Raw genomic sequence first — 11,763 nt, 5'->3', positions numbered from 1 at the left:
AAAGATTGATGCTGAGCCGAGCACGAGGCTAGTCGCTAATGCTAACTAGCTAGCTAACATCGCTGACCATGAGTTCATTAAAGTACTCATCCCCTGCTATAGAAGAGGAGGTCTGCTGTTTGCAGAAAGAAGCTCTGGCAATGAACATTGAAGAAGAGGATGAGGTTACAGTGAAAGAAGAGAAAGAACCTTTTAGAATAAAAAAGGAGGAAGAGGAGACTGTTATAGTGAAGGAAGAAGATGCTGTTATAGTGGAAGAACATTTCAGAATGAAAAAGGAGGAAGAGGAGGCTGTTATAGTGATAGAAGAGAATGAACCTTTTAGAGAGGAAGAGGATGCTGTCTCAATAAAGGTGAAGGAGGAAGACGTTTTGGGAGTGAAAGAGGAGGAGACAGAATATCCGATTACCATCAGTGAGTACTGTCTTAAAAACAGGGGCACAAACTATGCAGTTGTTGAACTAATGTGTGGTTTTTAAGGGGCATTCTACTGAAGTTCTACACTTGAATATGTTGTTCAGTACTGTAGGAATTGTTAAAGGGTCAATCTGCCATTGGTTCATATATTTTAGGGACTTTTCAATTAGATGTATTGAATTCTCCATGTTGTCTATATTAAAGTTCCCCTCATCTAGTATAACAGGCTTTTAAAATTCAATATTGAAGCATATGTTCTACTTAAAATATCAAAGGGAGTTTACTACTCATTTTGATGTTCTCGTTCACACAGGAGAGAGACATGACTATGGTGGATCCTCTGGGGAGCCTCAACAACATCCTGATGCTGACGAGGCAGAGAAGAGTCTCTCCAGATCAGAACACCAGATGGTACAGCTTGGTCTGGTCTAGCATACAGCTTGGTTTGGTCTAGCATACAGCTTGATCTGGTCTAGCATACAGCTTGGTCTGGTCTAGCATACAGCTTGCTCTATCTGGGTCTGGGCTGGGTTTCTGTAAAGCACATAATGACATGTGTCTGTGTCCCCTCTTTATGGTTACTAGGACAATGCTAGCCCTTCCTCCCTCCCGGAGTCCCCGCGTCGTGCCTCTCCCGGTAGCACCTTACTGCTGGGTATGAAGAGGTTGTCTGTGCTGCTGGTGGACTTCAGGAAAAAAATGGGGCTGAGTGGAACTGTGAGAGGAGGAGAAGAGAAGAAAGGATCAGATTTGACTCATCAAAGTAAGTGCTGTAGTTTAGTTTGAACAAATACAATAGATCTGCCCACCGGTATCTGTTACCAGGACAACCAGCAGAGTTCTGTTAGTTGACAGGAAGATAGAGTGGATGTTATGAATATCATAACACTGAAAAAGGATTCTGCCAATGAAAAGAGAGAAACCAATAGACCATATAAAACCTTGATGAAAGTTAGCTTTGGAGAGAAAGTTTCAAGATGATCCAATGTAAGGTGCTTGTTTTACAAAAACTTTTCCTTAAAACATTATGGATGTTACATTGCCTGTCCCAGTCAACGCCCCTATTTTTAAAAGACTGTAGAACAGGCAAACTAAACTCAAGACTTTGGTAATTAATTAACTAATACTGGAGGAAAGCTGTGATCAGGCTGCCCACTCAAACGAAAGCTTCAAACTGTAACCAGTGCCGGCAACCTTGTTCAGGTTATCAATCAACCTACCAGGGTAGTGACAAACAGTAGAGGAATGAAATCATCAACATGGTTTGATCATATCTTTACTAATGCTGCAGAAATGGGTTTTAAAGCAGTGTCCAGATCCATCAGATGTAGTGATCACAATATAGGAGCCATGTCTAGGAAAACCACCGTTCCAAAGGCTGGGACTAATATTGTGTACCGTAATTTCCGGACTATAAGCCGCTACTTTATTCCCAACCTTTGAACCTCGCGGTTTATACAATGACGCGGCTAATTTATGGATTTTTCCCGCTTTCACAAGATTCATGCCGCCAAAAAACTGAGCACCGTCACATAATGTGACGTAAATCGAGCGCGCTCAAACTTCCCATCATTCTGATTACGGTAGTAATTTTTGTCACCCTCATCATGGCAAAGACACGGATAAATGCATATGATGCAGCTTTCAAGTTGAAGGCGATCGATCTGGCTGTTGGAAAAGGAAATAGAGCTGCTGCATGGGAGCTTGGCCTTAATGAGTCGATGATAAGACGTTGGAAACAGCAGCGTGAGGAACTGACTCAGTGCAAAAAGACAACAAAAGCTTTCAGAGGGAAGAAAAGCAGATGGCCCAAAGTATTTGCAGCCACTCGACATCAGTGTAAATCGTGCATTTAAGGTGGCGCTCCTTGTTCAGTGGGAGGCTTGGATGACAAGTGGGGAGAAATCCTTCACTAAAATGGGCCGCATGCGAAGAGCAACTTATGGTAAAGTCTGCCAGTGGGTCCTGACAGCGTGGAGCATTGTCAAAAAATCCACTATCATCAACGGGTTTCGAAAGGCTGGACTGCTGCGTGTTGAAGGGGCAGCATGAGCTCAGCGGGGTATTTGCCTCCGGATGAAAGTGACGAGAGCGACAATGAAAACGATCCAACATCGGATGAAGAAATTCTGAGGCTATTCATCTCCGACACCGAAGGAGATGACTTCAGTGGTTTCAGTGCACAGGAGGAGGAAGATAGTGACCAAGTTAATTTGTTTCAATGTACCGGTAAGCACCTGCGGCTTATAGACATGTGCGGCTTATTTATGTACAAAATACAGATTTTTTAATAATTCAGTGGGTGCGGTTTATATTCAAGTGCGCTTAATAGTCCAGCAATTACGGTATAAGAGGTCATACATTTTTTTTGTAGTGATTCCTATGTTGTTGATGTAAATAATATTTGTTGGTCCGTGGTGTGTAATGATGAGCAACCAGACACTGCCCTTGACACGTTTGAAACTGCTTATACCAGCTACTAATAAGCAGCACCCATTAACAAAATGACTGTAAAAATTGTTAAATCCACGTGGATTGATGAGGAATTTAAAAATGGTATGATGAAGAGGGAGGCAAAAGAGATGGCATATAGGTCTGGCTGAATAACTGATTGGCAAACCTATTGCAAATTGAGACATCATTTGACTAAACTGAATAAAAAGAAAAAAGTACACAATGAAACAAAGATAAATGACATGAAGAATGATAGTAAAAAGCTTTGGAGTATCTTCAATGAAATTTTGCGCAAATAAAATCTACAATGACAAGTCACTGGTGTCTGACAACGTGGATGGAAAATTGAGGATAATAGCGGCCGATATTGCCATTCCTATTTGCCTTGTCTTTATTTTAAGCCTACTAGAAAGTGTGTGCCCTCAGGCCTGGAGGGAAGCTAAAGTCATTCCACTACCCAAGAATAGTAAAGCTCCCTTTACTGGCTTAAATAGCTGACCAATCAGCCTGTTACCAACCCTTACAATTTTGGGAAAAAAATATTTGACCAGATACAATGCTGTTTTACATTAAACAAATATAGACTTTTAGCTTATAGGGAAGTTCATTCAACAAGCACAGCACTTGCAAATGACTGTTTGGCTGAGCGAAATTGATGATAAAAATGGCTTTACACCCCCTGCTATATTGTGGATAAAGAGTTTTTCTTTTAAAATGTAACCTTTATTTAACTAGGCAAGTCAGTTAAGAACAAATTATTATTTTCAATTATTTTTTTCAATTATTTTTTTCAATTACGACAGAGTTTTTTACCTTGTCAACTCGGGGATTCGATCCAGCAATCTTTCGGTTACTGGCCTAAATCTCCAACCACTAGGCTACCTGCCGCCCCAGAGCTACAAAATCAAGTTTGAATCAGGAATTCCCCAGGGCAGCTGTTTGGCACCTACTTTTTTCAATCTTTACCAACAACATGCCAGTGACATTTGAGTAAAGCCAGTGAGTCTATGTATGCGGATGACTCAACACTGTACACGTCAGCTACTACAGCGACTGAAATGACTGCAACATTTAACATAGAGCTGCAGTTAGTTTCAGAATGGGTGGCAAGGAATAAGTTAGTCCTAAATATTTCTGATTACCTTAAGTTACATGGCCTACTACGCTAATTCTGTAGCGGTATTGTTAGAGGGGGGTAAATATGAAGATTTTGTTGGTGCGCCAGGCAGGTATTAACCCTAGTTATTGAAGTTAGTTATTACCTATTATAACATTATTATTATTATTATTATTAAATATTATTAAAACTGAAAGGATGAGAGTAGAATAGATAGAGTAGCGCTTCCAGACACATTCTAAACATGATGGAGACTTAAAGGAGGACTGTAACAGCTAATGATGAAACATTATGGAGTCTTAAAGGAGGACTGTAGCATCTAATGATGAAACATGATGGAGTCTTAAAGGAGGACTGCAGCATCTAATGATGAAACATTATGGGGTCTTAAAGGAGGGCTGTAGCATCTAATGATGAAACATTATGGAGTCTTAAAGGAGGACTGTAGCATCTAATGATGAAACATTATGGAGTCTTAAAGGAGGACTATGACAGCTAATGATTAAGCATTATGGAGTCTTAAAGGAGGACTGTACCATCAAATGATGAAACATTATGGAGTCTTAAAGGAGGACTGTAGCATCTAATTATGAAACATTATGGAGTCTTAAAGGAGGACTGTAGCATCATGAGGTAATCACCGGGAATTAATTTCAATTAACATGTGTGCCTTTTTAGAAGTTAAGTTGTGGAATTTCATTCCTTATAACCTGTTTGGGATAGGGGGCAGTATTTTCACGTCCGGATGAAAAGCGTTCCCAAAGTAAACTACCTGCTACCTGCCCAGAAGCTAGGGTATTCATAGAATTGGTAGGTTTGGATAGAAAACACTCTAAAGTTTCTAAAACTGTTAAAATAATGTCTGTGCGTATAACATAACTTATTTGGCAGGTGAAACCCCGAGGACAAACCATCCAGGAGGAATTTGTTGTTGTTGAGGTGACTCTGTTTTCAAATGGTTTTCTGTGGCACTTGGTTGCAGTTCCTATTGCTTCCACTAGTTGTCAACAGTCTTTAGAAATTGGTTGATGTTTTTCGGTAGAGAAATGAAGAAGTTCGGCTATTCAGAACGAGGGTCCAGCCTAGTGCTCTCTAATGTTTTGATGCGCGCTCCAGGTCACGCGCTTCACGTTGTTTTTATCCGGTATTGAACACAGTTTATCCCATCTTAAATTTTCTCTATTATTTACGTTTTAAAATACCTAAAGTTGGATTAGGAAAGTTGTTTCAAATGTTTGGACAGCATTTACAGGTATCGTATTAGATATTTTGTAGTCATGCTGGGCGAGTTGGAACCAGTGTTTTTTTTAAATCAAATGCACCAAATAAATGGACATTTTGGAGATATAATGACGGAATTAATCGAACAAAAGGACCATTTGTGATGTTTATGGGACATATTGGAGTGCCAACAGAAGAAGCTCTTCAAAGGTAAGGCACAAATTATATTGTTATTTCTGAGGTTTGTGTCGCGCCTGGCGGGTTGAAATATGATTGTCGTGTGTTTGTTTGATGGGGTGCTGTCCTCAGATAATCGCATGGTTTGCTTTTGCCGTAAAGCCTTTTTGAAATCTGACACGGTGGCTAGATTAACAAGAAGTTAAGCTTTGCTCTTGTGAATGCATGAAAGTTAAATATTTCGAATAAATAAAAAAATACTTTGCACTCTGCAATTTCACCGGATGTTGTCAACGTTCCGCTAGCGGAATCCCTAGCCAAACAGGTGTCAACGGACAAAAAATCTTAATATAAAATATTCATATTCATGAAATCACAAGTGAAATATAGTGAAACACAGCTTAGCCTTTTGTTAATCACCCTGTCATCTCAGATTTTGAAATTATGCTTTACAGCCAAAGCAAGACAAGCATTTGTGTAAGTTTATCGATAGCCTAGCATAGCATTATGTCCAGCTAGCAGCAGGGAGCTTGGTCACGAAAATCAGAAAAGCAATCAAATTAAATTGTTTACCTTTGATGAGCTTTGGATGTTTTCACCCACGAGACTCCCAGTTAGACAGCGAATGTTAATTTTGTTCCATAAAGATTATTTTTTTATAGCCAAAATACCTTCATTTTGTTGAGAAATCCACCGGAAGTTGCGGTCACGACAACGAAAAAAACTCAAAATTTGATCCATAATATCGACAGAAACATGGCAAACCTTTTTTATAATCAATCCTCTAGGTGTTTTTCAAATATCTATTCGATAATATATCAACCGGGACAATTGGCTTTTCACTAGGAGCGAGAGGCACAATGGCCGCTTTTGTCTATTACGGACAAATCACTCTGAGAGCCACCACCTGACCACTGACGCAATGTTGTCGTTCACGCTAATTTTTCTAAATAAAAGCCTGAAACTATGTCTAGTGACTGTAGACACATTAGGGAAGCCATAGAAAAAGGAAGCTGGTTGATATCCCTCTCAATGGTAAATAGGGATGCATAGGAACGCAGAGGTTTCAAAATAAGAGTCACTTCCTGATTGGATTTTTCTCAGGCTTTCGCCTGCAATATCAGTTCTGTTATATTCACAGACAATATTGAGTGTTTTCTATCCTAAGCTGTCAATTATATGCATATTCTAGCACCTGGTCCTGAGAAATAGCCTGTTTACTTTGGGAACGTTATTTTTCCATAAATTAAAATAGTGCCCCCTAGTTTCAAGAGTTAATGTGCCATAACAGGTTTTAATGTGTTTGAGCCAATCAGTTGTGTTGTGACAAGGTATGGGGGTATACAGAAGATAACCCTATTGGGTAAAAGGTGAAGTCCATATTATGTCAAGAACAGCTCAAATAAGCAAAGAGAAGCAACAGTCCATCATTACTTTAAGGACCACCACAAGAATGGAAGATCCAGAGTTACTTCTGATGCATAAGTTCATTAGAGTTACCAGACTTAGAAATTGCAGCCCAAATAAATGCTTCACAAAGTTCAAGCAAGAGACACATCTCAACATCATCGGTTCAGAGGAGACTGCGTGAATCAGGCCTTCATGGTCAAATTTCTGCAAGGAAACCACTACTAAAGGACACCAATAAGAAGAAGAGACTTGCTTGGGCCAAGAAACATGAGCAATGGACATTAGACCGGTGGATATCTGTCCTTGGGTCTGATGAGTCCAAATGTGAGATTTTTGGTTCCGAGCGTCATGTCTTTGTGAGACGAGGAGTAGATGAACAGATTATCTCCGCATGTGTGGTTCCCACCGTGAAGCATCGAGGAGGAGATGTGATGGTGTGCGGGTGCTTTGCTATTGACAATGTCAGTGATTTATTTATTCAAGTCACACTTAACCAGCATGACTACCACAGCATTCTGCAGTGATATGCCATCCCATCTGGTTTGGGCTTAGTCCCACTGTCATTTGTTTTTCAACAGGACAATGACCCAACACACTTCCAGGCCGTATAAGAGCTATTTGACCAAGAAGGAGAGTGATGGAGTGCTGCATCAGATGACCTGGCCTACACAATCCCCCGACCTCAACCAAATCGAGATAGTTTGGGATGAGTTGGATCGCAGAGTAAAGGAAAAGCAGCCTACAAGTTCTCAGCATATGTGGGAACTCCTACAAGACTGTTGGAAAAGGATTCCAGGTGAAGCTGGTTGAGAGAAAGCAAGGGTGGCAACTTTTGAAGAATAAAATATATATTTTGAATCAACACTTGTGGTTACTACATGATTCCATGTGTTTTTAATAACTTTGATGTCTTCTCTATTATTCTACTATGTAGAAAATAGTCAAAATAAAGAAAAACCCTTGAATGAGTAGGTGAGTCCAACCTTTTGACTGGTACTGTACATTCAATTCCGTAACAGCTCCAGTGGACATTCCTGCAGTCAGCATGCCAATTGCCCGCTCCCTCAGAGATCTGTGGCATTGTTGTGTGACCAAACTGCACATTTTCGAGTAGCCTTTTATTATCCCCAGCACAAGGTGGACCTGTGTAATAATCAAGCTATTCCATCAGCTTCTTGATATGCCACACCTGTCAGGTGGATGGATTGGCAAAGAATAAATGTTGACTAACAGGGATGTAAAAAATTCTGCAATCTTTTTTTTCAGCTCATGAAACATCCAACACTTTACATGTTGCGTTTATATTTTTTGTTTATTGTAGTTACTATCAGTTTTAGGAACATTTACCCAAATATTTCACCTTATTTTTTACTTTACCCAAAATATGACATCAGCGATAATCAAAATGTTGAAAATCTGTGAATGTCTAAATAAGAAATTGGTCCAATTAAACAGCAATGTGTCGAACCCTTTCAACAACGGGGAGATGTTACTGATGTGCTTTGTATCTGTGACGTAAAAACAAGTTTTGGACTTCCACACAAAATTACTTCTTTAGTTATTTTATGTTTAAGGAAGTGTGTAGGTCACATTCTGTATCATACAGCTATGAATGTTATATATTTAGAACCACCTGTTCAATTGGAATCCAGTGATGTCTGTGTCTTCAGTGTCCTAGAACTGTCTAGGTTTTTGTGTTCTGACTTGTAAAACAGGATGAATAAAATAAGTGATGTAAACATAGCAGTAATTACCAGGAAGCTCTACATTTGTTTTAAAATCACACTAAGATTGTTAAAACTGGCCTCAGGTTATTTAGAGATCTGATTTAGGATTTACCCTCGTAGCAAGGTTGTTTTATCATGTGGTTTCATTCGGGTCTCTATTTAAAAATAACACTGTCTTTGGCAGGAGAAAGACCAGAACCAGAGCCAGGGACGTCCAAACCAGCAAGACGACACCAGTTCTCCCACTGTGGAAAGAGTTGTAACCAGAAAGCACAACTGAAAGCTCATGAGAGAATACACACAGGAGAGAAGCCTTACCACTGCTCCCAATGTGGAAAGTGTTTCACCCTGAGAGGACACCTGAAACAACACGATAAAATACACACAGGAGAGAAGCCTTACCACTGCTCCCAATGTGGAAAGTTTTTCACCCTGAGAGGACACCTGAAACAACATGAGAAAATACACACAGGAGAGAAGCCTTACTACTGCTCCCAATGTGGAAAGTGTTTCGTCCGTTTGTGGGACCTGAAACTACATGAGAGAATACACACAGGAGAGAAGCCTTACCACTGCTCCCAATGTGGAAAGTGTTTCGTCCGTTCGGTGGAGCTGAAACGGCACGAGAGAATACACACGGGAGAGAAGCCTTACCACTGCTCCCAATGTGGAAAGTGTTTCGCCCGGTCGGGGATGCTGAAACAACATGAGAGAATACACACAGGAGAGAAGCCTTACCACTGCTCCCAATGTGGAAAGTGTTTTGTCCGTTCGGTGGAGCTGAAACGGCATGAGAGAATACACACGGGAGAGAAGCCTTACCACTGCTCCCAATGTGGAAAGTGTTTCAACCAGTCGGGGGAGCTGAAACGGCATGAGAGAATACACACAGGAGAGAAGCCTTACCACTGCTTCCAGTGTGGAAAGAGTTTCAACCGGAAAGAGACCCTGAAAGCTCATGAGAGAATACACACAGGAGAGAAGCCTTACCACTGCTCCCAATGTGGAAAGTGTTTCGTCCGTTCGGTGGAGCTGAAACAACATGAGAGAATACACACAGGAGAGAAGCCTTACCACTGCTCCCAGGGTGCAAAGCTTTTGCCCATTTAGGAAGCCTGAAAGAACACATTAGACTGCACACAGAGGAGAAGGCTTAGAAAAGCTCAGACTGTGGGAAAACATATTACTCATAACAGTCATTAAAACGTCATTAGAGAATCCACACAGGAGAGAGAAATTACTTCTCTTAGCGTGTATGTTGATATTTCACATCACATTGACTTAAAATTCATCAGAGAACATACACAGTGCTCCCGTTGTCTTATATTGTTGACTGACTGTGTTTACCTGTCTTTACCATATGAAATTAAATGGTACAGGGTATACTCAAACATATATTTGTTTGTTTTTATTAGAAAACATGAATTGAATATGGACTCTGTCAGTTTGAATATAAAGAAGATCAGGTTCCTTCTTTTAAATTGTCCTTTTTTAAAACTCTGTGTGTTTATCTGGGTGTGTCATTCCTCCAGCACTACAGATAATCAAGTGATATTTGGATGTGATGCATTAGTTCCATTGTTGACATTTGCATTGTTGGCCCACTGATGATTTAATGAAATGAAAATGTTCAGACTCTGTAATGGAAAATGTTAATTGTTTGTGTTTCCACATAACTGAGTATGTGACTAACCTTGTGAAACTGTCCTATTATAATCTCCTGTTCTTGGGAGTATCATCCTGTGTTGCAAACCAGCTGCACCTGCATCCTTGTATGAATAAAGTCCCTCCCAGGAACAGGAAACTATAAAGATATGTGCTAATCACTCAATGCTTCAGGAATTCAGACTGTCTACACTGCTCTGTGTAACTCTGTTATTCTCTCTGAGCTCAGAAATAAAGAATCTTGGTTTGACTTGGACTCCAGCAGATCCTTATTTTATAATATCCACCACAACTCTCCCACAGATTGCTGTGTATAATTGTCTCAATGAAGAGTTCCTCTTTCGACTTTCCTGGTGGCATTTACAAACCTCCCACTGGTTGAATAAACGTTGTTACCCGAATGATGAGATTATTATTTTATTTGTCAAATGGCAACCAAGCAACGATCATCATGTCACCAGAATAAGAACCTCAAAATGTATTGGAAAGGAGCATCAAGCTCATCACATGCACTTTCAGCACTCTGTGAAGTTCATAACTTATTTCATCTGTAGCCTAATAAACTACATGGTTTCTCAAGTCATAGTGGGAGGACCACGCAACATATGTGACTCCAAGTTAACTAAGATGTGGTTGTTATCATTAAGGAGTTTCCACAGCCATTTCTCACTTAGACATTTTTACTGACACAAATATACAAACAAATTGTCAAACGAAGTAACAAATCGTCTGTCAGCATTTATAAAAGTGTACAGGCATATCCTGTTTCCATCAGCCCGGTCATTACTTTTGAAATGGTTGGATCAATATCCACCTTCATGATATGGATGAAGCCTGATTTGGAATGTCTGAGTAGTTCTATATGATGTCATAATTCACCCCTCTGATAGTGATACATTTGCTCCATTGTTTCCATGTCAGTTGGTTTCCCACTCTGATGGTTTATATCTGACAGAGGGGCTTTAAATGAATAGTATGGTGACATCTTAGTGTGTCTTGAAATAGGATTATTAATCATAAACTCCTATAGCAACAATAGGCTGTAGGAATGAAGATCAGTCAGTGAAGAGACTCCAGGGACGGTGATGAAGGCTGTAGGAATGAAGATCAGACAGTGAAGAGACTCCAGGGATGGAGATGAAGGCTGTAGGAATGAAGATCAGACAGTGAAGAGACTCCAGGGGCGGTGATGAAGGCTGTAGGAATGAAGATCAGACAGTGAAGAGACTCCAGGGACGGAGATGAAGGCTGTAGGAATGAAGATCAGACAGCAATACTGGTCCTGTGGTCAGGTGGGGGAGTGGTCGATCCAGACAATGATTGTGAGGAAGCATGCGGGGAACAGGCTCCTTTCTACTACCATTCTGGGGTCTGGATACATGCCAACAAAGACCACAGTAGCTGAAAGTTTGACGCGATCAGTGTTGTTGAGCAGAGAATCAACCAGATTGATTCACAGTCAGTGTTGTTGAGCAGAGAATCAACCAGATTGATTCACAGTCAGTGTTGTTGAGCAGAGAATCAACCAGAGAATCAACCAGATTGATTCACAGTCAGTGTTGTTGAGCAGAGAAT

The 11,763-nt window shown here is 40.4% G+C and overlaps 1 protein-coding gene across 1 annotated transcript; it reads left to right on the top strand.

Moving 5' to 3' along the window:
• The first annotated feature begins 1,008 nt into the window (after positions 1-1,008).
• Positions 1,009-10,436, top strand: LOC139370141 (zinc finger protein 135-like). Its single transcript, XM_071109467.1, has 2 exons — positions 1,009-1,180; positions 8,708-10,436. The coding sequence occupies exons 1-2, from the start codon at positions 1,075-1,077 to the stop codon at positions 9,631-9,633; spliced, it is 1,032 nt and encodes a 343-aa protein (XP_070965568.1). The 5' UTR covers positions 1,009-1,074; the 3' UTR covers positions 9,634-10,436.
• Positions 10,437-11,763: the final 1,327 nt, after the last annotated feature.

Source organism: Oncorhynchus clarkii, chromosome 17 (assembly GCF_045791955.1).
Source record: "Oncorhynchus clarkii lewisi isolate Uvic-CL-2024 chromosome 17, UVic_Ocla_1.0, whole genome shotgun sequence".
NCBI lineage: Eukaryota > Metazoa > Chordata > Actinopteri > Salmoniformes > Salmonidae > Oncorhynchus > Oncorhynchus clarkii.
This window is presented reverse-complemented; position numbering and strand designations above follow the sequence as displayed.

Excerpts from the sequence above, each read along its gene's own strand:
- LOC139370141 (XM_071109467.1), top strand. The coding sequence starts at position 1,075 with ATGAAGAGGTTGTCTGTGCTGCTGGTGGACTTCAGGAAAAAAATGGGG. Across the intron at positions 1,181-8,707 it reads ATCAGATTTGACTCATCAAA|GAGAAAGACCAGAACCAGAG; the intron begins GTAAGTGCTGTA and ends TGTCTTTGGCAG.